The following is a 27,616-nucleotide window of genomic DNA, read 5'->3' as shown; positions in this document are numbered from 1 at the left end:
TGTCAAGCCGTTCAAACGCACTGCGTGTCCCGCGCGTCTCTGGAGACCTTATAACAACTCTCAACGCACGGGCAGCGCATGCGTGGTCGATAGCGTGACAGCATGGCGGCGGCGGTGACACTGACGGCGAGCATGGGCGTCTGTTAACTGCTATTGTAGTGAAAGTGCTCGTTGAATCCTCGCAGTTATTGTGCCTGCGGGCACGACTTACCCACTCCTAGCAATTAATGCTATTCGTCTATAGTTGGATTTACGCGTCGGTCATTGAAAGCACTTGGCAGAAGCGTGCCACGTTAGCTGTACTTTCAGTGGAGTGTTCCTCAGCAGGAGTGAGCGTTATGATCTGGAAGGCGCTGCCCAGATGTGTACAGTACGATCGACCTTAAAATGGAACACCTAACTTAGTATTCAGTCTAATATATAGCGTCGACTTATCGACTTCACTGGAAAAAAAAGGGGTAGGGGGGGGGGGTCCGCGTGACGCGTTTGGTGACCTTCGATCACAAAAAATAATTACAGAGGCCGTCGGGGTAAAAAAGTTAGTTGTAATCGGTACCGAAGTATTAGTCTGGTGTTTCCTTTAACAGTGTACACGACTGTACGTTGACCTACTTCTGACTTCTCCCGTAGCATTTTTTTTTTGCTCGACTCTGTAGTCTTTCGACAGCTCAATGGTCGACGGTGCACTTTGGCAGTAAACGTTTAGGAGGGAGCACGGTCGTCTGCAGCTGAGTGACACGTGCGATCCAAATGTGTCCTTGGAAGTGTACAAGGAGAAATAGAAAAAAAAAATCTGCTTACGTGTAAAAATCCGAAGGCGTTATAATTCCTTTGGCGAAACCTTTAGTCAGCCAGACGGCTGCGACGGTACGTCTACAATCACGCACGCACTAGGCACACTTTTAGTAAGCAAGAACCGTGGAGCACCAAACATTCTTTCCAAAGCGATTAATTTACCTTGTTTACAAGAACCTCCCTGAGAAATTTTACGTCAGTCGAAGCATTTTTTTACCTGTTTTTACTCTTTGTGGCGTCAGCCATTTTTTTACCATCGCTCGGTCACGCCGCCGCCGACGACGCCGGATTTTCGTGTAATGGGGCATATAATGCTTTCGCCTGAATAAAGTGGGGAAAAAATGCGCAATACTGACGCATCTTGACCAGTCTAGGGTCGGTTATCAAGGTCGTAGTGCACATGTCCGCCAGCAACAGCGGTTTCCCAACTGCTCAACGTGCTGTTCTGCGCTCTCAGTGAAGTCGCGGGCTCGAATCTCGGCTGCATTTGTAGCGGGGAGGGGGGGGGGGGTGAATAGAGAGACGAAGGAGCGTTTGTAACGTGTACTCATGGTAAACACAACACTACAGTAAACCTGGATTAGCATCTGTTGGAGCAGCAGCGGCAAATTCGTAAGTTCAACTGCATGGTTTGGCATCGGTTCGAGTGTTTCGAGAATATGATATTAGCGCAAACACTGGGTGTCAGAAAAGTACCATTTCAGTGAGATGGTAGACAAAACATATCATGATAACTGTGAATGATGTAGCAGTTTCCTGTGCGATAGGATAGCGCGAGACCTGTAGTTCGTCTGATAACGTCTGTGGGTTGTACTCGAAGGACGGGTGCTACGAGAACAATTCCTCACTAACTGAAGCAGCCACAGACAGCCATTACTCAGTAAAATGCACACATAACTTGAGCAACCTTTCATTGAATGCTTGACAATATGCATCATCAAGTGCAAACGTGTCTTGAAGTCGGCGGTGGACATTTTCAGCATTTTCCCCTGCTGGTCAGAATTAATCCGGAGTCCCCCGCTACGGCGTGCCTCATAATGAAATCGTGGTTTTGGCACGTAACAGCCCAGAATCCCATTAATTTTCAGCATCTCCTGTAGTGATAACTGCACTGCTGTAAGGAAAACTTCGAATTTTACGAGGCCCATTTCCTCTGCACAGTTACTTTTCGGACACATATACAAGGGGCGAAATGCGTATCGACTCAGGAATGAATACGTTCCTCGCGTTTTTTGAGCCCTTAGATAGCACGAAATGCGCGAGGAACGGGTTCTGTAGTAGCGCCACAAGAGGTGCACTCTACGAAAGCGCCAAGGTTATATATAGCAAGCTGTGGCCACAAACCGCACGAGTCGATCGGACGCTTATAGCGAAAAGCAGCAGTCACTGTACCAAACTGACCAGCACCATGAGTGAGGTCTCCATCAGGGGTGGGGCATTCGGCAGCTCGAACATTTTGTACTTGTTGTGGTTGACCTGAGTGGTTGTGGCGCATACCCACAGTGGGCGATTGGCCATGAATTGGGTGGTTAAATTAAGTGCATAAAAACAAAATGATTAGCAATTATTTTTTTTATTTATTACAAAAGTATTATAGTGTTGGAACTTAGAAAGGGAAATTTTTTCGAGGAGAAGAAAGCAGTCAGAAAGAAAACGTGATTTCAAATTAGAAATAGAAACTAATAAATAAATAAATAAATAAATAAATAAATAAATAAATAAATAAATAAATAAATAAATAAATAAATAAATAAATAAATAGAAGAAAAGCTACCGTGGGGAGAGGGACAATCAGTGAAATACGGTAATCGATTAGATTCAGCGATTCAATCTAGAATTGCCAAGCAAACATTTCTGTGGCTGAAGCCAATAATGGAGGCCCCGAAAGATGGGATCACAGGCACAGATATTTTTTTAAATAATGACTCATACTCACTATGGGGGATTGGCCAAATAGTAACTGGTATTACAAGTGTTTTTAATAAGGTTGAAACCAAAGTAAAACAGAAAGCAATTGCGGCAGAGCCCATCTCACGATGAATGTCGATGTTAATCCGATTAGCATTGAAGCAACGAAGCAATGTAGAAAAACACCATATTACCACCGCCGAATCGCGTCATGTATGGGGCATGTACGGCAGCGTTTCACTTCGTGGAAGAGTGAAGAGGGTTGCACGTTCCCAGTGACCCAGATAACCGCGAAAACGGTTAAATCCGGACAAAGATAGATGCCGGGAAAATGGCGAGAAGTATCCCAAGAATGATAATCGCACTAATAGAGCGTGGGTATGAGGAAAAAAAAAAAAAAAAAAAAAAACGTTCCTTGGAACTCATATCACAATGACTGTCAACGGTAAAGCGTTCAGCATGGAATCAATATAGCGACCCGACATACTGCCACGGTAGAAACGAGGCGTCTACAGCAGCAGGATTCCTGTGTCGCGCTTACCTGAGGACACTCCGCGCCATCTATAGCGCCGAGTGTTCCCTCGCTTGCCACATACTAAGTGGCACATACTATAGTCACCCAAGTTGGCGTCAAGGACGTTCAATGAAGAGCGGCGCAGACTTACTGGCACACACCCAGTAATCCAAGTTCGTATCAAAGAGGTTCATTGAAGACCAGTACAGACCGAGTGGCACATAGCCAGTGTTCCAAGTAGCAGTTTTTAGGGGCGAAGCTCCTTATAGCGGCACCCGTTCCGTCCCCGTCGTAGTAGTAGTAGTAGTGTGTAACCAGTCTGAGAAAAATGAGAAAAAAATTCCGAAGTTGTGTCCGTAGCGTGGAATCGAACCAGGAACCCCTCGCTTCCGAGCGCGCGGCGTTAGCCCACTACGCCACGAAGCGGACATGGACACACGCACCACGATGGCAATAAATACCCAACATTAACGAAAGGCCGCGTTTCTAGCGCGTTTCTAACGCGTTTGTGCTAGCGCGTTACGGCCTGTGTAAGAAGCTGGTGTAAGACGCTGTGGCCTCTCCGCCTTAACTTCAACGCGTTTCGAACGCGCTGCCCAAAGCGGTGGCAAGTCAAGTTCAAGTCGAGGAGCGTTTATGAATACGGGGGGTATACTCTCTCAGCAGTCATGTGATGGCGTCGGCAAACGCGGTGCACGTTCCGGCATGTGTAAATGGCTGCGTAAGACGCTGTGGCCGCTCCCCCTTACTAGAGAGTACTGCACGTTTCTAACGCGTTTGTGCTAGCGTCCCCTTAAGCGGGAGATCCGATGATTCCCTCCGGAGCTTCGCCCACTCATCATCATTCACCTCGTGGATCTGCTGTCATTTTTTTCGCATCTACAGTGACCCCTGTCGGCGTGAAAGAGGTTCATTGAAGAGTGACACGTATGTACACATTGCCCCCTACGCAGTGACCCAAGTTTGTCCGATGGTTCGTTTCGAACCCTGTTACCTGAGCACAGCAGCCCGATGTGCTACCCATTTGGCCAGGAACTACCCAGTGACCGAGGTAGGCGGGGAACGTTAAGTTACAAACATGCATACCGTCGACAGTAATCGTGAGATGAGTTCTGCATAATTTTCTATTATCTATCTATCTATCTATCTATCTATCTATCTATCTATCTATCTATCTATCTATCTATCTATCTATCTATCTATCTATCTATCTATCTATCTATCTATCTATCTATCTATCTATCTATCTATCTATCTATCTATCTATCTATCTATCTATCTATCTATCTATCTATCTATCTATCTATCTATCTATCTACGCCGACCCAGTGGTCCAAGTTGTCAACCACCTCGGACAATTACTTAATGTGCTCGCGGTCGTGATGGCTTCGCGATCGTTCCATCGTGGTCATTCCAGCTCCGTAATCTGACTCTCGTCGTGTGGTCGTCGTCACGCCTTCTACGCCGGCCTAGTGGCCGAAGTTCTCTATATAATAGCTTCGGCCAGTTGGCATATGCTCTCGTGGTCGTGATGCCTCAGTGGTCGTTCCATCTAAGTCATCCGACTCTCGTCGTACCCTTGTTGGGACCCCGTCGTCGCCAAACAGTCTTCATGCATTTGTTGTCACAACGCTGTCGTGATACCGTCGTATTTTAGTCTTAGTTCAGCGGTCACTTAGTGGGTGTTTCTGCGTCTCACATGTATTTTAATGACGCAGCCAAGGTGGTCAAAATTAATCGGGAGCCCTCCACTACGCCGTGCCTCATAATCAGAACTGGTTTTGGTACGTAAAAACCCAGAGAGACGAAGAAGAAGAAAGACCAAAAATAAGTCAGGCTGAATTACTTTAGTCATTCAAAAATTTTCAGAAGTGATCCTTATTAGACTCCGATAATATTTTTTTTTCGTTAATCACCTGATTCTAGGCCAATCCCACATGGTGGATACGAGCCAATCTTGAAGGCAAGCAAGCAAGCAACTAAGTCAGTACAGTCTGGTGAAGTACTATCAGAATAGCTTGCTTAGTTAAAATGATTTAGTTAATGCGCTTCAGCAACGGCGAAACAGTCACTGTTACCCTTAGAAAAAAATAAGAAAAAAGAAAGAGGGGATGCGACGCTGGCTTGAAGTACCCGCACCACGGCGTTGTGACGTCGTAGATTTTGAAAGAGCCTATACACGGCTGCAGGTAACTGTTTATCGGTAAACAGGCACTAAATTATAATCGAAAGCAACCAACGACTCAACACAAGAAGTTTTGAGAAAGGTTCCTGCGCTGAAACAGCCGAAATACGAAAAGAAACTCCTTTGAAATCTGTGACGTCACCGTGACCTACCGGCACTGAGTTTCTGTCACTAAATTACAAAAAAAAAAAAAAAAACACTTCGTGTTTCATTTCTTCTATTAACCACCAAATCTACTACGCCGAAAGAATAAAAATGAGTTCACATGAATCTTTCAGTACGAACTAATTTACTGCTGCCCTCTACGTCACTTTTAAAGGCCAGCTGTAACAAAATTTCGCTTTGGACCAAATTGGTAATGAATAAAGTATAGACTACTGAAGTAATCTTGGCAAACCTGCACGGCTGGTAATTGTCTGATTTATTTATTGTTAGCATCCTTTCAACAGCGCCTAACCAAACAGCCAGTGCACTCGGTGATTTGCGGATATGACGTAGGCCACACACGTCGCCTCCGAGATTTAGCCGTGCACCGTAGGCAGCCACAGGTGGTCTCAAATCTCGGAGGTCATACCGAGAATCCGCGGGTTGTTTGTCATGCGTCTCTTCCGGCAAGTGGTTATAGCAATGTTTTGTTCAGTTTCGCAATCAAAACGTCTACTTCTGGGAGCCTTTTAGGATCCACTCGTATTTCGAACGTAAAGTATTGCACGGAGGCGTGTTCTATATCCACACTATCTGTAACTATAGGCTTCTCACGTGGCCCAAAATTTCGTTGCCTTAAAAATTTCGGGCTACGATCTGAGCTCAACTATAGTTAAACGTTTCATGGAGAATGTTGAAGCAAAGAGTACGACCACTGGAGAGTTGCTATGTTCTTTAATGTTCTGACGCCTTTATCCCTGTATTCGTTTTCCGTATCGACCACCAGGAGCAGCACTGTCTACTGTGCGGTGACGGGCTTCCGGTCAACGATGACGTCAATGACCTCTTCAGGTTCGTGACGCCCGGTGCTGTGGCGACGGTTGTCGGGTTCCTCTGCCCGGATGACCTGCGAATGCGGGTATTCGTGGTGCTCGGTTTTGCAAAGAAGATATTTAATAAAGCAATAAACATTTAATTTGCGTTAAATGTTGTACTAAATTTACATGCACTATTGAAAGGCTTGGCAATGGCGTTTGCGCAAAGGTATTCGTCACATTCAAAATGGTTCAGCAGCACCTGTTGTGACGCCATGCGCTACGTGCGCAAAATACAGGACAGCTATAATCGCGTGAAGGGTTTGAGGATTTTTTGTTTGTATTTACGAAGGGTGTCGTTTCCAACACTAAATGTACTCGTAAAATTTTCGTAAAGCCATTCGGCATGCAAATACAGAATATTGTACTAATATATATATATATATATATATATATATATATATATATATATATATATATATATATATATATAATTTACACAGAAACCAGAGCACAATACTACAGTTACAACGATGACGTTCCACATATACCAGCTGCCGGTGCAAAGGCCTGAGTAGCTGCAGTTACTAACGTGCAGTGCATTTCTTTTTTATTTTGCCGTCTGCGAGGAGTATGACGCATCACTGCAGAAGAGTTTTTAAGGCGTTGTGGTTAAACAAAACGCCACGAGATAGTGCGGCCAGCGCTGCTGCCATCGTCGAAGTCTAAGGCACTCTCGTGTTCTGCACACTGTAATACGTTCGCGGGCTCGGTAAGCGTACAGTAAACGTAGAACGTTGTAGATGGACTAAAATGTCACAAGATGTCACTACTAGCGTTGCAACTGAGGTCCACTGCTCTGGTAACCCAGTATTGCGTAAAGAGCAATACATTTAAGAATAAGCTAAATATTTCGAATAACGTTGACCTTCCGCCTCAAAACCGATTGAAAAAAGAAAAAAATAGGGAAACCGGTCCGGGAAAGTGGCCTTGGTAAACTCGGCGGTAATGCAGTTCCACACAACCTGAAAGCTGGGGAAGCAGTGATTCGCCGGTGTTTCCCTTGTGTTTTCTTTGTGTTTATCTTGTTTTATCCTGTGTTTGTCTTGTGCTTAGCAATCAATCATCCATTTTGACACCTGTGCTAAGGCACAACTGGTGGGAAACCGCCACGCACATTGAGCCAAACCAACACGCACATGGAGCCAAAGCCTTAATTGCTGCGCATGACCACGACGAAATGAGATCACATTACAAGATTAGTATATTTTGAACCGGTTTTGATCAATTCTGCCCTTGTTTTGACCCCGTTCTTGCGCGTGACCACGAAATGACACGCCGACAGCCCGGGCCGTTAAAGTGCTTCGCACTTGAAAGGAAGTTTCACTTTATCGGCCAGATTTGCAGAAGTAATGTACCGATGACCGCGGACTATAACGCTCGCTATACGAGGTATTAAAGGTGTTTTCAAGGCCCCCATAATTTCACTAAACACACTTTTGTGAGGCCAACTTAATGCGCATTATCTGCACCTATTGTGCTCATTTCAAGCTAATTACGCATTGACCAACCGCGCAGACTGCTGATCGTTGTTTTTCCAGCCCCTCACTGAGCGTTTTAATTTCTCCTCACTCCCCATGTCCACTCTTCATTTTCCTTGCCCATCGAAAAGTCGTTATCACGTATGACTTACAGTCGAGCGTGTACTCCTTGCTACGATCTCGACTTCCTTTTCCAGTGTTTCTTCTATTTTGATGACATTGTCGACGTTCCTAGACAAGATGCACACCTCAGTGCGTCCCTATTCCAATTTCGAAAATTCGTAGCGTTCACCAGAACGTGCGCACGGTTTTCCGCGATGCTGTGCTGTCCGGGGTGAATGCAAATCAGGACGAAGGACGGAGAAAGAAAATGAATCGATAGAGCGTGACCGAGATGCACGAGACACGGAAAATAAAGATTAATTTGGCGGCAAGGAGTAACCTATAAGTGTTAGCTCAGGTCAAGCAGAGCACAAGTAATTCCGACAACTCTGCATAAAATTCTGTTGTACTTATACGTAGTTGGACTCTTCCATGGGCATGCGCATTGCTTGTAAACAAGGGATTACTGTAGCGCAAACCAACGGGATAACGAAGAAAACTGCACAAGCGAGAAACATAGGCTGTAACTTGCAACTTCTGATTCTTCAAACCATCAAACCAGCTTAATACATACTGCAGACGGTTTCAGCAAACCAGCACATCAACGTCTACACAAGGGCATTCAAAGGAGCGCATTTCGTTATTTCTACTCCACGTAGACACTGCAGCAGCTCTGACGCAAGCGTCGCCGAACTTGCTTTGGCTATTTTCCTTCCTGCCTTCGTTTTTTTTTTCTCCTCTGAAGAAGAAGTCGTCGAGGCTGCCTATATTTAGCGGGCCGGTGAAGCTTGCGTCAGAGAGACGTCAGAGTTTACATCAGCGATAACCAGTGCCTTTCCTTAACGGTCATCTTCAGGCGTGGCTAACTTGTCTTGCTTATATTTGCAATGCCTACGTGCACAAAGCTTCTTCGATGTCTCAGAGGAGAAACGTATGCGGAGTTGTGTAGGATGTCTATATAGCAGGGAGGAAGGGGTGGTGGTGCTGCAGTTCTGGTGCCGCGGACGCCTTACGCTGCCTCGTGCCAGGTTTGTAACTCGAAATGTATTAGTACGCAGCAGAAGAACCAGAAGAACCGTGTGCCTCATCAGTTCTGTCAATTGAGCGATCTCAGTGGTTCTGAGCAGTGGCGTAGCCAGAAATTTTTTCAGGGGAAGGGGGGAGGGGAGGAGGGTGTTGGGAAAGCCACATACTAACACAGAAATGTTTTCTTTTTTCTTTCTTTTTTTTAGGGGGGGGGGGGGGGCACGTGCCTCGTGGATTGATCAGGGGGACACTTGCCGCCTGGGGTTTGCGTCTGTGTGCCTCGTGTTTGTGCCACTTGTCCGCGCTACGGTAACCCTGTTTTATGAACGTTTAATTAACGCTTCCATCGAAGGTTATTTCTCCATAAGGGGCATTGTCCAACTGTGCTGCCGTGTATGGAGTGGCTGCTGCTGCTGCCACTCCATACCCTGATCACCTGGTGTTGTCCCTCACCTGTGCGGGGTTCACAATCACCGGTCTGTCGTGTCTGTCCGGGTGCTGGGACCGCCTGGGGGGCTGCTGCGGCTGCTGCTGCGGCTGCTGCTGCGGCTGCTGCTGCACCACCGGCACCAGAGGAATGAGCACGGGGCGCGCGTTCGGCACCGTGGTCGGAAACAGGACGTGGCGCGTGGGGGACCTGCATGAAAGAACGAAAATCACACGGGGTAATTGGGCGCTAAGCAGGGCAGTTATCAGGTGAAACATTCTTTTACTGCCTATCTCGACGACTCAAACTATAGCTCGCCGACACACAAGATATTTCCCTGCCACGTACACCTTACACAACGGCCGTTCAAAGAGGACAGCTATCAATCAGTGGAGGTTTGTCTGTCTTGGTAGCACGAGGTGAACGATAAGCCATACCGCGAGGGGACTGTAGACGTCAACGCTCAACTTCGATCAATCAATCAATCAATCAATCAATCAATCAATCAATCAATCAATCAATCAATCAATCAATCAATCAATCAATCAATCAATCAACCAATCAATCAATATATCAATGAATTGGAGAAGCAAACGAGGAAACAAGCGAACCTTAAAGGAAACCCCGTGAGGACCAGCCAATACTCACTGAACGCTTCCACCAATAGCCTCATGCCCTTCCGTAAGGGCTACAAACGTAAGTTTCGTAATTATTGTTTATTTTTCTGCTCACGTAGAGCCTCAAGGCCAAAAGGTGTGTTTCACATCGACATGTGCGTACGAAGGTAAGCTCAAATGCTTATTTGAATAAAATTTGAACAATTGACTACATCGTGCTTTGCAATTCGCTTTTTGATGTACGGTCTTCCCCTGAGTGACCGATCAATCGTTGTCTCGGCGCGGGCAAACAAGCGCTGGCGTGGGTCGCAGACGAGGAACGGTTCGGCGTCTGCTCTTTCAGGTTTTTCCTATAAGCCAAGACAAGTACGAGAAAGGAAACTAGACGCCGCTGGAAATGATGATGTATGATGGCAGCCACGGTCATCGCAATGACCACCGGCGAAGAATATGGAACGACATGCGTATACTCGCCGAACTTTTTCGATGCAAGTAAACAACCTGATTTGCTCGGATGAATAGAAAAACAACTCCGTGGTTGCTGTAAGTTTCCTCGCTCTAAAGAGACAGGCAGATAGACAAACTTCATTTACAAACAACATTTTCTCGGAGCTGTCAGTGCTGATACGACACCGTCACGGGTTCTTTGGAATTTTAGAAGTACCCAGAATGAGGTGAACGCACTGCACGAGGAGTCACATGAGTGTTCTGGTGCAAACACGTCTAAGTATCCTCCCATAACACTGCCACGTGCTCACAGTCTTTTTTTTTTCTCAACACCTCTGTCGAATGGAATAACCTACCTGCGTTAGTGGTGGACATTCGTGATCCTGTTCTCTTCAAAAGTTCTTTAATCAACATGAACTAGTGCTGTAATTCTGTTTATATACCATTTCTGGTTCTGTGTAAGTGCCATGAGACGAATCATATTTGTACTACAAATTGCTTTTGTATCTAGTCGAGTGATGTTTAACTTGTGTTTTTTATCGTAGCCTTCTAACTTTCTACATTTCTTTCGAAGGCAATGGTTTTTTATGTTGTGTTATATTATGTTGTGTTCTACATGCAACGCCAAATGGCGTTGCATGTAGGCTTCCTATTATTATGTTCTTGCCCCTGCCCTCTATAATGTACTGTATGTACCTTAAATTATTTTTAAATAAGTAAGCAAAGAAATAAATAAGCAAATAAATGTCCTTTGACGTGTCATCACGCTAAACACCTTAAAAATAAACCATGTTCCGCCTTTGTTCGAATGATTCCTCCTTCATGGTGCAGTTTTGACAGGATGCGCTTGAGAGCAAGCACAATGAAATTTGCAATCGCAGTACTAATACTGTAAATATAAACTTGCTGCCAGTCTATATATTTAATTTATTACTGTGTTAATGTTTTAGGTGAAATGTTTAAGCATTGTTCACTTTTCGAGCTAGTGATTATACTCCTGTGATACTTTGTGCTTTACGTTTTCTTCCTCACTAGTAATGTGCCATTATTTTTCTTTGCTACGCTTAGTTGCTTGCGGCCACTCCCTCCCTCAGGCTCACGCAGTAATCCTTCAGGACACTGTGAGGCACACGAATAAAGAAATAACTAGATGAATCACTCAATAAATACTATGATTCATCGGCTCCATTAACCTGCGTCTTTTAATACTTTTTTTAACGACGATAGCCTTTCTTGGTCTACCTAAACGCGAAAAACTTCGTCTGTCTGTCTGTCACTCGATTCAACCGCCCGGCCAAAACCAACCGAGCTACTAGCACTGGTGGCACGGGGTCATACACGTCAACATTATGCAGTGCAAAAGAAACCTCAGGCCTATTTGAGGCGATATATATATGTTCATAACCGTGATACGCAGCGTTCGTTTAATTAAGTATACACATTGGATTGCTTTTTACGTTAGTAAATGAAAAATTAAAATCAAAGAGACGCTACGCGCTAAAAACAAGCCGACTGAAGCCGCGGCTCTGTAGCCGGCTTTAAGCCAACAGTAAAAAAAAAAAGGTCCCAACAGATAGCGCGAGAGCAGGGCGAACGCAGGAAATTTCAGTTAAATTCAGCAAAACCTCCATTGCATCCATCATGGGAGGAGTGAGAGGGGAGGGGAAGAGCGTGAGGGGAGGGAGGGGAGAGGAGAGAGGGTGGTACGTATCAGGGGCGACAGATGAATATCGTCTTTCGACGTCATTTGCAGCGAAGCAAGTAGATATGTAGCCAATTTTTTTTTCATGACCGTGATGAACAATGCTTGCACATGGTTCTCAGTTTCGAACACAGTAAACCTCGGTGCACTTATTTTTTCCCGGGTGCTCCGCAACGAAAATAGATAACAAATGAGTGTTGGGGTGGGAAGAGTGTTAGATCAAAAGGAGTTCGTTAGTGCTAGAAAAAAAAAGAACCGTACGTATTCTTGTTGTTTCATTTAGAAACGAGCTCTTGTGTGATCTATATCACTCTCCTTGGTTTCCGTTACTCTATATTAAAACAACAAAGAAATGAAAAACGAGCAAGCCACGTGGCTGGAAGACTGAAGACCTTCTAAAGTAATGACGTCAACGCACTGGCGTCGCTCACACTCGCAGCGGTAATAATTACTGGCAGAGTGAGTCACAGGGCCAAGAGGTCAAGCATATAGGCACCTAGCTTCGAAAGCACTAAGATCATCACGCTTCAAAAGGAAGCAAACAAGCAGGACTTGCTAATTTGCTTTTTTTCCGTATGGTTAGTTGGACGAACGGTGCTGCTTCCAATCAGGCGAGCAATACATGTGGATCTTCGACCCGTGAATTGTAGGCTCATTGAAATGCGAGAGGCAGGGTCCCCCCGCACGGGGCCTTTCCCGTGCATCTGTCTGCAATGGTAATTACCAGGAAAAGCTAGCCGGCAAGCAGCTTTCGGAGCACACACCCACTGATTTCTTTTCTCCCCGTAAAGGCTTTGAGCATAGCCCGAATAAATTTTTCGGCGGCCTGCAGCATATAGTTTCGCACAAATATTACTAGAGGGAAATTTTGCGCTGCGATCGCTCATATAGCATTTTTGCCTTTCGTCGCCATCTTAATGCGGCCGCGGTCGAATCCGAGACCTCTAGGTCAGCAGCGCAACGTACGCCATAACTGCTAAGCTATCACGGCGGGTGAAATGAACTCACTGAAGAATTCAAAATTCTTAATTCGTTCTGCAGAAGTACGTTTTGTATGATTATTAAATTGTGGGGTTTTACGTGCCAGAACCACGATCTGATTATGAGGCACGCCGTAATGCGGGACTGCGGAATAATTTGGACCACCTGGGGTTCTTCAACGTGCTCCTAAATCTAAGTACACGGTTGTTTTCGCATATCGCCCCCATGGAAATGCGGCCGCCGTGGCCGGGATTTGACCCCGCGACATCGTGCTTAGCATCCCAACACCACAGTCACTAAGCAACGACGGCGGGTGTTTTGTTTGATTCTGAAGGTGCCAAGAAACAAAGAAAGTGCTCAAGTCCGGTTTTCAATGGAGAAAATTAATTAGCACCTCAAGGGGATCTTCGGAAACGCGTACTTTTACGTATACCACATGGATACACCACTGTCCCCCCTCCTGGGACTATACAAGATATTTCTTTTTAATTAAAGAAAAGTTAAAATCGTATGAAACATATAGCGTAATCGCCTGCTCAGGTGGATTACCTGAAGTGGCGGGCACTACTTGCGCAACAAATTCAGGTGGCCAATTAAATAGTTTCAGGAAATAACCTTATAATTATTCACTTAGGACGCATGTTCAAATTGCGAAATTGAATCAGAGCATTAGGGGAGACAAGTTTGCTAAACGTTTCGAAAAAGTTTATTCCAACAAAAAGACGTTACTAACATTGGGAGGCCTGTAGGTGTGCCTACGGGCATCTGAGTGGGCCAGTAGGTGTGCGCCGCTCTTCAACGGACGTCTTTGACGCCAACTTGGGTAATTGAGCGTGTGCCCCTGGGAATGTGTCGCTCTACCACGACGAAAGGGATCTCTTAAAGATCTCGATGCTGAGCGGAATCGAACCCACGTCATACGAGTCCCTCAAAGACAGCAACCCGACAGTTTAGCAGGCTGCACCACAAATGCACTGAATATGTGCCGCTTTTCAATGAACGCCGTTCCCGCCAACGTTTTAGCTAGCTGTGCCGTGAGCGCACTGTGTATGCTCCGTTGCTCATTGGACCTCTCGCAAACTTGGGTCACTGAGTATGGGCCTCCGAGTGTGCGGCAACCGGGGGAACAATTTTAAGCGCTCGCAGGCACTGGCGCGTCACGCTTCTTGTCTCTGAGGCCACGCGCGGGCTTCTCGGCAGCGCCACCAGACGGCGCAACGTGTCCGGAAAGAAGCGCTAGAGAGGCGCCCGGTTGCAGCGTGACGCACTTCTCGGCGTTCGCACACACTGCAGACGTGCCGTGCATTTCGGAGGCCACGCTCAGGCTTCGCGGTGATGGCGCTAGATGGCGCCGTGCGTTGCTAGGAAAGCGCGAAAGTGGAATCCCCGCTTCAGTACACGCCTCATACGTAACTCGTTTCGACGGTGGCGATACGTTGCGTCGCTGTATTGATTCAATGCTAAACGCCTTACTGTCGACAGCCGTCGGGAGGTGGGTTCTGCCGCATTATTTGTTGTTCCATCAAATCGCCATGTTTGTTCATCTACCGCTCTTCCTGTGTGGTCCTTCGCGGGTTTCAACAAAATAGACAGGATCGACCGCGGGGTATTTGCAACTGGACACCACGGCACTCGGTATGTAAACTTCCTTGCCCAATCCGTCCGGATAGGCACGTGCCACTTGGGATATGAAAATAAATAATAAAGGAAAGGCAAGGCAAGTGAGCGAATATACAAGCATAACGACGTAACATTATTCCGTTGGTTGTTTATTCTTACCTGGAATCGTAAACGCCATTGAATTTGTAGTATGAAACTCCCCTCGTTTTCATGTATTAACTTACTGCATCCGTTTTACGCTTTACTGTATTGTATGCGTGTGCCTGCAAAAGTTTTGTATGCCCCTCCTTCTTGGACCTCCAAGATTCGCAGCGCTGGATAAATAAATAAAATAAATAGATAAATCAAGTCGCCGACAAAACCAGCTGAATGCGGAGAAAGAAACAATGGGAACAAAATGGGACTAGCGCGTCCATTGAGCTTGGAACGTTGAGCTGCGAAGTGAGGAAGTGCACGGCAACATAACTTTGAAACTTGTATAACAGCGCGAAAAATAACAAGGAAGGGACGACTGATAGAGACAATGTCCGAGTCTGTTAAAGTCTGTTTGGTACCCGCCGTGGTGATTTAGTGGCGTTGCCGTTGTGCTGCTAAGCCCGAGGGTGTGGGATCCAATCCCGACCGCGGCGGCCGCATTTCGATGGGGGCGAAATGCAAATACGCTCCTGCACCATGTATTGGGTGTAAGTTAAAGAACACCAGGTGGCCAAAATTAATCACGATAAATACAATGTCTCTATCGTCGTTTTATCGTCTGTCTCTATCGTCGTTCCTTCCTTGTTATTGTTTGCGCTGTTACACAAGTTGCAATGAACCAACTAGTCGAGCAAGCCACCATTCTGCAATAACTTTTACGAAGTTGGCTATCGAGAATTGAAGAAGTGGGAAACAAAAACAGTCTAGTGTGGGGAAAGAAATTAAGCATGCAAAATTGATCCACAGTGTGTATTGAGCGAGAAGCGTCGAATTTCGCAGAAGTGAAAGGAAACGTTTCAGTAAACATTAGAGAAAGCTTCACTTATCACTGATTTCCCCGTGCATGTGGGACCCGTCGATTTTTCTTTCTTTTTTTTTTGCGATGATCCACTGAGGCTTAGCAACAGGAGCCACAGACTGGGGCCAATGTTTCGACAAGGGGAGCTGCCTTTGCCCTGACGAAAACAAGTCACCTTGTCGTCACACTGCCTCCTTGACGTCATTCAGCCTCAAGGTTCCCCAGTTCACCCATTGTTGATCACTCCACCAGTCTCCACCTTCTTACCCTTCTTACGATCCTCTGATTTACTTAGTTACTTCATGCATTGATGTAATGAAAACAACACTCTATGTTCGATGGAATCAAATGTTTTGTCTAAACTATTTGCAATTTCTCCTGCCGTACCCAGATGTGTGACCCGCCGCCCACTATTACAAATTATTTATGAACTTTAGCGCAATGAGTCCGTTTGCATACTAACTCTTGATTTAGTTTTCGACCCAATTTGTTTCGTCAAGTACCAGGAATTCCAACAAACTTCAGCTTATGCAGGCCAAACCTTTTAGCTACACGTTAATAATAGCGTCAGCTTTCAGAGTGACTTTCTAGATGCTCGATAAGATTTCTAAATTCGCTTTTTGACTCGCAGTGCAGTTTTCACAAACAATACTCATGTCTGCAAACGTTTACCGCAATTTCATTAGAAGCTCCTCAGAAAGTCTGCCTGTCTGCCCGCCGTGGTGATTTAGTGGCGTTGCCGTTGCGCGCCACTAAGAGAGGACACAGATTTTCACTGAAATTTCTTTTAAGCTGATGCTGAAGTAAGCTGCAGTATCTGGAAGTTTGGGCCACATTGGAAGTCAACTGCAAATGCTACTGCGCTGCGGCGCCCAGCCTTGCCTCTTCACCCATTCCTTCGGTCCAGAGAGCGGGCAATGTAGAGTGACACGGAACATTGGATACAACTGCAAACGTGGGCCGTCACTGCCAGCGTGGTTCAACGTACCCGAGTCCGAAGACTACCGTCTGGTAACCTCCGGGATAGCCGGGCTGGTAACCGGACTGGTAGGACTGGTAGTCAGGTTGGTAGCCAGGTTGGTAGCCAGTTTGGTAGGTGGCCTGGTATGGCTGGGCGTAACCGGTGTGGTACGGGAGCGGGTAGTCGGAGTACGCCAAGGAATACGGGTTAGCCACAGGGTAGCCAGTGGGTAGTGACGTCACCGATAGGCAGAACAGCCCAAGCAGCAGCACCAGAGAGACCTGCGCAGGAGGAAAAAAAATGTAAGCTGTTTCATCGAACCCGTTACGAAAGGTAGAAATTAATTCTATCAACATTTTTGATGTCCGAACTAGTTCGGATTCACCATGGATCATCGCCCGTGATTTCATTTGAGTTTTGGAGGGGAATCTGCCGTAGCACAAGATACGTCTGCATCGAAGCGTTAGTGTTGCCCGAACGCAAAACATTTTTTTTGTGTCGTACGTGATGCGCGTTCAGCGTGATAAGGTTCGCAATAAGTGTACCGTGCCTACCTTTAAACCCAGTATTCTAGAACGTTCATCTACAAGAAAGCCTGCAATGACTCAAGAGTATGGATGACAGTACTCTGCCCCGACTGAAATGATCACTGCGCTCCCGTGACACGCACAGTACAACAATCCGTGCTAAGAAAAAAATCTGTAAGAAAAAAAAGAAGCGATATTAACCAGAAAAGAGTGGCGGTTCACTAGTGTGCCAGGCTGGGTAAAGCGAGTTGCACTCGTTTTTGCTCGGCGCCGTTTAACGCTCCTGGCATGCTTAACTGCTGCTGGCAGTATTGAAACCTCGAGCCGACGGAGCTCCGCTTGGCTGGCATGCTTTCATCGCTGCTCGGGTCGAAGAGCTCTGCCTGTCAAGCTCATTATTTAACCAAGACAAAGATGTGGGCAGCTTGCACTAGTGGTGCAAGGCTGGAGTAAAAAGCGGAGCTGGTGATTGACCTAGCTTCTTCCAGGTTTTACAAGGCTCGGCTAAGTTTTGCTAGGAAATGCCAAGTGCTGCTAGGCACGGTATTCGGAATCGGCTCGCCGCCGACGCGCAGATTCTCGCTTGGCCGCGCAACGTGCTTCAAGATGAGCGCCTTCTTCGGGTGCCAGGATCTTCTTTGGTCGTCCCATGTCAAGGCTACATGTACTCGCCACAGAGTCAACGAGAGTTCTGCCGCCGTCGCGGCGGCTCCCAGCTTTAGCTTACCGGTGACGTCATGGCCAAGCTGCGCCTTCACACTTGCCGGGGCGTGGCTAGTTGAAACCTGCCGAGCCGCCGCCAGAGGCGCCGGCTGCAGTCACGGACACCGCACGCGTTCGGCGCGAATGCGGGGAAAGCGTCGGCAGCAGCTCTGCGCGTTGCCTCGTTGGTGCTACTACAATTTCTTTCTCTCTCTCTCTCTCTCTCGCTGTCATTTCCGCTTTCTCTCTCCCGAGCATAGCGCGGGTCCGCGCGCATGCTCTCCTCCCCTCTCCTTAACGTCCCATGTCAAGGCAACATGTGCACCGCACGGAGAAGAGGTGAAGCACACGCCGCTCCACGAGCTGGTTGCTAGGCAACGCGTGGTGACGTCATCGCCAGGTGCAGTTTTTTGTTCGCACTACGCGGCCTAACCAAGAGCTTAAACAGCTCCGCTGTTAAAAGCGCGGCAGTCATTGCGTATAAGAACACACGCAGACAAGCATAACTAAGCCTAATGTTTGCAAATATAAGTGGCATGACGATGTGTGGTATGCGAGTCATGAATAGCAGACGACCACCACGACCGCTGGGCAAATTCTCGGCAATTGCTGCTCTGAGCAATGGCTTCCGCCAAATAAAGTTTTGAAAATTTCTTCCCGAGCATCAATTTTGCTCTTGAGAGCTAACTGACGTCACATGTTTGGTTAACCAGCTGGGGTGGCCCAGTGGCTACGGTGTGGCGTGGTTGTGGGTTCGATTCCCGCAATCCGGAGCCCTCCATTACGGCGTCCTTCAAAGTCTCCTGCGCAACTTCTGCACTTTAAACTGCACGGTTTATCATATTTTAATATTTTGTCGCGTCGTCGTATTGTTTTCTGACGTCGCGATGACCAGGTTGTCATTACACAATTAAAGTTAATGTTTTAAGGCACCCACAAAACACGACAATTAAAACAGGAGAGAAAGACAGTTGTCCTCCGCTCCTATATCTTATACGTAAACCGTCGTATATTGTGGCGGAAGAGACAAGAACTTCAACCTAATGCACCAACTAACGCAAGGAGAAGCTCTAATCTTTACGATATATACGCAATGACGTCATTAAGTCGATCCTAATTTCATGCGACCGGTGCTGTGAAAAGCGTTGCGCTATCGCTATTCACAAATCTTATCTTTTACGGTACGTCGAAAGCTGTAAGTCGTGCAGAAAAATGGCGCACCTGACGTACACGTGAACATTCCAAACAGCAGAAACAGTAAAAACAAATGAGAAAATAGGAACAAAGCTTCGATTACGTAACGTATTCACGTCTGCAGACGAAAGAAAAAGCAGTGGTCAGGAAAGAAGATATAACTTTTACCCGTGCATTCCATTAGTCTCCACAGATGAAGGTCATAACGTAAAAGCCTTAGGTTGAATTTTGTGATGTCGAAAACGAAAACGTGCTCGCGTGGCGCTTTGAAGCAAGAAAAAAAGATGACATCAGGGTGGTGTTGCAGAGTACTGTCGGCACGGAAAGGTATAGAAGCACCGAAAGCCACATATCGTGATCCCATGTAACTTATCACACGTTAGCCACGGCATGAACGGTCGATTATAACGGAGGAAAAAGTTTGACGCTTCTTTACGGCAGTGAGAAAGAGTTCCAACATACGCGTGTGCATAAAAGCCCGAAGAAGAATTGCTAACAATGTCGCTGCATGTGTAGACACCAGAAAAAGCAAACCTGATAATCAAGCAAGTGGGAGTGAATTATATACGATACGTAACACGCACCTAAAAAAATACCGCATTAACATCGATGAAGCTCAAGAGCGCCGTGCGAAATTTTATGAACAGAAAACACTCGTCCTGACGCTTAGAAACCAGAAAAATAAAATTCAGGGGGTACTTAGTTATCCCTACGTGGATGAATGTGAAAGCATTGCGACCATGCACAGCGCAATGCCTATGCTCTTTCAGTCGTTGAGTAACTAGATGACCCAAACGTTTTGATGCATCGTGTAAATGCGACAACCAATGGTGTTCGTCGCAAGGTGTGCACAACGCAAGGTCGTGGATTCGACTCCAACCGAAGGTTCACGATTCGACTCCCAACAAAGGTCGTGGGTTCGAGTGTCCTAATCAACTCTTCCTTCAAAAATGTACCCTAATTAACTACGCCCTATTTAACCTCAAAGGTCGTGTGTGAAAGTGGAGCAATGAGTTTTATCTTAATTCAACCTGCCTTAATTAACTACGGCCTAATGCGTTCTGTCTTAATTACCTTTTACCTTAATTGACGTCGTCTACTGCCTCGATTGGCTCACTTGGGCTCCCTTGACTTTTTTGGACCATCGTGTGGTCACGCCAACGCCGGATTTTCCGCCTCATGTGCCATATAATGCTTTCGCATTAAAAAGATAACATCAGGGTATAGTTGCGAAGATTACCGGCACAAAAAGATATTGTCACATGGTTGTGACGTTGAAGCGAAGAAGATTACCAATGTACGTGTGTCTTTACTAACCATAGCCACATGCCGTGATCACATAGGGCGTGACCATATGACGGGACCATATCCCTCATGACAGAAGGCACGAAGCGGAGCCATATATTACACATCACTAGATCAAACCCCTTGAGAACCAAATGCATGAAAATGTAAGCGATTCTTTCTGGACGTTCGCAGGAGTTATATTGTGCGTGGAGCTGTCTCGTAACACAACAGCACCGGCTAATAAGCTACGTGAAAACAAAACTGGAAGACGTTTCGCCACGTACAATTGCCTAATATACCACCAGAGCGTTCGTTGTACCGCAGACTAAATATATCCGACTTGTCCGCCCGTCTCAAGATGTTGAGCCACATAACGAAATGTGCCACAGAGGACCGTAGAAGTGGGTGTACTTGAGCCTGTCGTCTGGAACGTAAGGCATTGAGTCACGAACCGTCTCGCTTCACATTCTCAGGAATTAGCAGTTGAAGCGACCCGATAAGGGAATCTGGTATACGTGACCACTGGTTCATTGCTCAATATTTTGAACGAATCAAGCAGAAAAAATAAACGCGAAAGTTATGTGCAGACCGTGTCCTTGACTGCGCAAGGCGACGAAGCGAAACGCCTCCGTCAAATGTGTCGCGGAAACTTTGCCGTTCCCGCTTCTGGTTTGCAGTTCGAAACCGACGCCTTTTATCTCTTTTCTTCGTCGCTGAGTAATGATCTCTCGTCGGCAAGGCCAAGTGTGCTTCAGCGTACGTTATAAAAGAAGATTGAAGCGAGGCCACTGACCGCTTGCGGTGACCAGTCTAGATGACCGGAGGAGGTCTGTTATAGGGCCGTCACATCTGAATTTCAATTAAGCAAGACTGATATAAATAATAAGCTGCTGCAGAACTGCAAAAACTATATTATTTGGTTTTGGTACTGGTGGAGTATGGTTTAGTGTGGAAATAAGCCATGCCGACATCATCGTGATCATCACAATCCTCAATGATTATCACGACCACGAGAACGACGATGATAATAGTGATGATGTGCACTAATATGCAGCGAAGTTCACTGGGGTGGCGTGGTTTGAAGTACCTGGATGAAATGCAAATCGTTGGTGCAAATGAAAATACGTATTGAAAAGACGCATTCTCGGTCACTATAGTTTACGGCAGGGGTTCCCAAACTTTCTGGCCTGGGGGAAACCCGCCTGCCTTCCCAGGGTGCCGCAGATCACCCCCCCCCCCTTTACTTTCCCCCCATAAATATGCCTACGTGCTCGCGATGACTGCAGCGACGAACCATTTGAAGGCTACTTTCAAAAGTTGCTTTCAGCTTGCAAGACATACAAGTCCATTCTCGTTCAGACCACCGTGTGAGCACGAATGAAACGCGTCCAGCGCTGACATTGTGGGCCCCTCGAGTCACATCGCAATGAGTCTTGAACGCCGCCGCCTCGGTGATCTTTGTCACGAGGGCTACAACAAACTGTGGATGTGGTGGTTTTAATTGTTAAATTCAAACTCTAATGTCAACATCCAGCGTATAGGGATTCGTTTTGGCCACTTGCGGAAGCCTATAGTGAAACGGTGTTTGGGAACCCCTGATTTATGGGAACCGGGCTTGTGAATGAAAGAAAGTCGCAGTTTGGCGAAGCCTGGACACGTAACACCGAACTGAAAGTTTCAGAAGGATTGTTTTGAAAGGGCCCCGGTTTCAGTCTGAAGTAGATTTGTAATCTATAGTGCAGAGTGATTAAATTAGAAGCATCATGCCTTGACCAAGCAGGATTTCTCATTCGACGCGAAACTTGTTCCCCCGAAACTTTTGTGATCGACTGTACACGGTGCACTGTAGTATGAAACGAAACACCAATTTTGCATTTAAAGCCCGTTATTCTGGTCACGTGAACGCTGAGAAGGAAGGTTCTATGAACGGGATTCTGGAAAATGGGACATCAGTGATTGGGGTTCTGACAAGTATGAAAGAATCGCTCTTCTAAACCCAAATTAAATGTTTCCTTTTCCAGTGGGGCTGAGTTGGTGTCTTGACGTTCTTTTACGTTTAGCCGGCATAACCCCCCTGGTGTTACTTAGGTTCAACCACAAGGTTCATCGTGTTCACCCTGTGGCATGACATTAAGCAATCGACTGTACCCACTGAGTTCATACCTGACGGATATGAACTCATACAAACGTTTATTCATAAAAGTCCTGCTGTTCAATGACGTTTCGTTCAGGTTTTATAGTGCACAAAGCACTGCTGGCGTGATATGGCGTTACGCATTGCTTTATAACTCCTCGATGCTCTGCAACCGGTTGTACACCGTAAGATCAGCCCAGTAGTGCTAAATTAACCATGATTTAAGCCTGTACATGCCCACGTCTTCGTTCGCTCTTCGTTCGCCGTTATCTGTGTTCCGCTCCTACTCTGCTAAATCAACGCCGCCTTTTAAACATTCCCCTTGTATGACGGCACATGCACCAAAGAACGGCTTGAAGTAACGAGCGAATAAATGGGAAAACGACATCCTGTGAGCTGTCTTGAATAACAGGTCTATCTGAGAAAGTGTCCATAAATAGAATAAAGGCATCTCCCCTCTAAACGATCCAGCTGAGAAATGGGCGAAAGCCTGAAGTAACAGAAACAGCCTGACATGACTAGAAACCAAGCACTCCACCGAGTCAGTGAACTGTAATTTAGATATCTTTCTTAATTACATGTTTTCCTTAACCGGTGGCGTTTAGAGCGAAGAAGAAAACGGAGAGTAAACTGAAAAAAAAAAAAAACGAGTAAGGTTTAAGGTACGCGTTGGCCTGTCTATACTGTCCTACACGATTACCGTTTTCGTTTTCGAAACTCGGGAAAAGTTGCGTCACAGCCCCGCAGTTCGCCGTCACCGGATTTCTTAATTGATTCCTTGAGGGCCCCTAGGCAGATGCCGTTTTGAAAATGTTCTTTTGTTTTTGTGTTTAAACGCAGAAGTGTGACGGAGCACAGGGGGGGTTTGAGGAGGAGGGAAGCGGCCGGTGAACGACCGGATGAATTCAAGGCCGAGCTTTCTGGAAACTCAACGTCGCTCGAAGCGGCCGGACAAACAAACCGTGGCCGGCGCTGTGGCATTTTAACGGCTTGCACCGCGACTTAGCGCATGTATACGCGTTCTACGCAAATGCTTGAAACAACCGGGGGTGCCATGAGCCGTCGTACGCGGTAATCGGTACTGCACAGAGCAGAGATTGCTGTTCAAGACATTGTCGAATTTCGTCATGCTATCGAATTCCGCCATCTTGCTTGCTCTGATTGGATCAGAGGGTTGCTAAAGCCTTTCTAATTGGCTGTATATGCCGTCAATACAGAATTCGACAATACAGCTGATTTCGACGATGTCTATAACGGTATACCCGGGTACATTTGAGTTTTCTACAAATGTTGCTAGGTGGAACTGTGGCGTTGCAGTCGTTTAGCTATCGGGGAAATGATAGGGGTAGCACGTAGGTTTGTTTACTCGAGCTCGTGGCTTCTGCTGTTGTTGCGGTGTGTAGAGTTATTTATCACTTTTTGTCGTGCTACATTTTTAGGTAACCTTAGTTTTCCAAACGCAGCAGGACAAGTTTCCCGGCATACACGTTTTCATCGCAAATTGTTGCATTTATAACACAATACTTTGCTGAAAATTATTATTTTGCAGAAGTCAAAAAGTGGCTTGTCGCCAGAGGGCGGAGTTTACCTAAATAAATGTAGATTTTTTTCTCAATGTAATTTCAAAATGTGAAATGTATGCGAAATAAAATAATGTAGCTGTTGCTACTCGAGGCATTGCCGCTCAAGCCCTATGTGACTTTGGCAGGCCTGATTTGTACGCTGTTTCCTTGTAACTTTGTGTGGCAAACTATATTATTATTATAATTATTATTATTCATTCACATTATAGTCGAGCCACCATACCTGCAACTAGCTCTTGACGACAACTATATAGCCAGAGTTCCCTCTAGTCATTTTTCTGGAAACTCAATGGCGGGAGGCAACTGAGCCTTAGTCAACACAACAAAAAGCCATAGTCAACAGAAGAAACAAAGGACGAACAAAGGAAAAAAAAAGAAAGTATTAAGAATAAGGAAACAAATCTAAGCATGGAGGCTAGAAGCCTAGAAACAAAATTAATTTAGCCGCTGTGCGGTTTCTGGAGTTATATATTACTTTCTATATATACATTTTTTAATCGCCTGGACAGGACATAGCAGGACATGTTTCTGTGCGCACGCGAATTCATCGCGAATTGTTGCATTTATAAGCACGAACTATGTCCGGGCTGAAGCTTCCCTGTAAACCATGCTTCGCACAAGCTGGGAGGCGTTGATTATTGTGATGACGAAAGGATGGGTGAGCGAATGCTCACTCACAGCTAGGGCCCCTGGCCGTGTATCTGCTGTGGCAATCATCAGGAACTATGTCCGGGCTTCCCTGTAAACCATGCTTCGCACAAACTCGTAGCCCACATTGTATACATGCTGAGGGCGCGGCACCTTCGTTGAGGGTGAACTGTGTGCGTTTCTGGTTTTCAACATCGCCAGACGTTTGAAAGAGGCCTCGTTCGCTATGGCTTAACGCCACAGTAAAACAAAAAGCAGACATTTCGCTGTGAACGTGATATGTTTAGTTCATGCTGAGAATGCCACCTTTAGGGGCTGTGAGACCTCTACGTTTGTTGTTTTGCTCGTTAAGTCGGATACAAGCGGTACTGACTGAGTGGGGCACTTGGAATAGTTCATCTTTTTATCCTCTTCAACTATGCGAAATGAAGCCATGCGAGTTTTCCTGGATGCCCAAAGAGAAACAAGCATGGAAGTCCACTGCCGCGACCGATCATTATGCGAACTGCTTACCGATGAGCTACTTTCTACGCTTCCTTTTCGCCATGTACGGGCTGTCATGCCATGACCATCGTGATAATCATCATATTTAAAGCATGTGTCCAAATCAAAGGCCTTTCTCAGGTGTTCTCCATTTACCACTGTCCAGTTCCAGGCGAACTCATCCTGTGCCCGTGAATTTTCTACAGTGATCACTCCATTTGATCATCTGTCGCCCTGGACTACGTCGTATAGACTGCTGTAGATAACACAAACAAGCTCAAGCTGCACGCTAAGAATAGTGTGTACTCTTTCGGGTCTAACTGGTCCCCAAAAAATACTCGACATCTATTTCGTGCACTTTTACTTTTTCTAACGCTTTCAGGTCCCAAATGCATTGTCACATTAGCGTGACATAGCGTTCTTGACAGGAAATTAGCGAGCGCGGAGTGTTAAAGAAAGGAAATGCAAACAAGGTGAATGAATAATACTGTTCGGGGACAAGATTAACCCAAAAGGGTGTAAATTTATTTTAGATTGTATAACTAATTACCTCGACTTTCCTTTGTGGAGTCAACGTCAACATTATGAAAGAAAATAGTCCATTCTCGCATGTTATATTCCGAGGCAAAGAAATATGCGCATTTGCCGGCATCTTAATACGAACCTCACACCTGAACGACGGTGACCCGGTCTGGGATCAAATTCGAAAGTTTCAGTGGCTCGTTAGGCTCATCATGCGCGAAACGTTACGCCGAGGCCAACGAGCCAAATACACCTTGTTCGAAAGTTGAGTTCCAACATTCTTGAGTTCCAAGGTCTGTATTAGGTCAGGCTCAGCGTCAAGCAACATGGTAATCATGATCGGCAAGCGATGTCAGTAGCCTCGATCGAGCACCTAGCAACGGCGTGATCTCGTCTCCTGCTGAACACCGTGCAAGTGTCACGCAGTAGGTCAAGAAATGATAGCGTCGGCGGAGCGACAAAGACGTGTACAGTACACACGTAGGGAGGAGGATAGGGCAAAAACCGATAGCATGAAGGATGGATCACGCAATACCACGTCATGGAAAAAGTGAACAGTAACTCTTCTAGCTTTCACACATTTGAAAACAAATCAGCATTGTTATGGGGCAGCGTTCGAAATGAGTTCGATAAGGAACGGGTTAAGATGGTGGCTACCCTGCAGGGAGCGGACAAGTATTCGCGACAGTGAACATAAAAGGCGTCAACGCTGACGTAGTGTGCGAGATGCTGCTCGGCTTATCTTAAAACATACGAGATATCCACCGCCTGTGTGCAGTTTTCTAAAAGAAAAGCTATGCTGCGCAAAGTATTTGAAATCAGCTGAAACCAAGACAAGGCAAGGTTATGGCTTCGCGGCCTTGAACTTGAAGGACGCCAATTGCGCGAAGCCGTGGCCAGGTCAAGATTAAACAGGCGAGGCATTTCTTTCTACTGCACCGTTTTCAAGAAAAAAAAACGAAGAAAAAAAGCCTACGCAATGTTCCCTCCCATTGGCACTTTGTTTTCTATAAATAGAAAGCTACATTGTGTACAGTATTTAAAATGAGCTTAAACCACGACAAGGAAAAAAACGGTGGGTGTCCTGTTTTGCAACCAGAAGTGCAAGGCTCCGCGACCCTGAACCCCGAACCCGAGGCGCGAAGAAAGAACTGTTTTGGGATGCCACAGGGGGCTCTTGATATCTTACCGGAGAGCGCATCGTGGGTGTAATAATGCGGTCGTCAGTCCGCTGGCGTCTGTGTAGAAGAAAGAGGGGTGACTTCGGAGGTGCAGCGGGGGGCAGTCGTCGATCGAGTCGCTCGCAGACAACGCTGTCTGACTCACTCGGAATTTCAAACGACGGCGAGTCAGCGGAAGTTTACGCCGAGACGGCCCGGAGACGTGACGCTTTACGAGTCTCTGCCAACAAGAGTCAACAGTGCAGTGGAGGACGTCGTCGTTGCCAAGGTGTCTATCCGGCGGATGCGAGCTGGTCATCCAGTTTTGTTGGGGCACCCAGGAGGGGGGACGCTGCCCTGTTGCGATGTTGTTTTGATTTTAGTCGTCACAGAGGCGAGGAGACGCAACCGGACAAACCTGCGCCGGTCGCCTGAGGTCACTGGCATCTTGCCTTGCGCGGGCTGCTGAGACTCAGTGTCTCGAGATCATGAGCACGTAGGAGAGCTGAGTGAAAACGCGTAAAGGAGGCAAAAAAAGGAAACAAAGGCGTAGAAAAGGCAAAGATTGCGCGGTGAGTTCACAGGGGTTAGAAAAAG

At 46.4% G+C, this 27,616-nt stretch overlaps 1 protein-coding gene across 1 annotated transcript; it reads right to left on the bottom strand.

Moving 5' to 3' along the window:
• Window positions 1-6,269: 6,269 nt before the first annotated feature.
• On the bottom strand, window positions 6,270-27,415 carry LOC119452355 (nematocyst expressed protein 4-like). Its single transcript, XM_037714563.2, has 4 exons — window positions 27,049-27,415; window positions 16,807-17,060; window positions 9,484-9,667; window positions 6,270-6,453 (listed from the first exon to the last, which is right to left on the bottom strand). The coding sequence occupies exons 1-4, from the start codon at window positions 27,058-27,060 to the stop codon at window positions 6,346-6,348; spliced, it is 558 nt and encodes a 185-aa protein (XP_037570491.1). The 5' UTR covers window positions 27,061-27,415; the 3' UTR covers window positions 6,270-6,345.
• Between the last annotated feature and the right edge of the window lie 201 nt (window positions 27,416-27,616).

The sequence above is a fragment of the Dermacentor silvarum genome, chromosome 5 (assembly GCF_013339745.2).
Source record: "Dermacentor silvarum isolate Dsil-2018 chromosome 5, BIME_Dsil_1.4, whole genome shotgun sequence".
Taxonomy (NCBI): Eukaryota; Metazoa; Arthropoda; class Arachnida; order Ixodida; family Ixodidae; genus Dermacentor; species Dermacentor silvarum.
This window is presented reverse-complemented; position numbering and strand designations above follow the sequence as displayed.

Bases quoted from the DNA above. Each gene is read 5' to 3' on its own strand.
- LOC119452355 (XM_037714563.2), bottom strand. The intron at 9,668-16,806 runs GTACGTTGAACC...TCTTTCATGCAG, and splicing joins ACGGTAGTCTTCGGACTCGG to GTCCCCCACGCGCCACGTCC. The intron at 6,454-9,483 runs GTGAGGGACAAC...CCGCATTCGCAG, and splicing joins TGATTGTGAACCCCGCACAG to GTCATCCGGGCAGAGGAACC.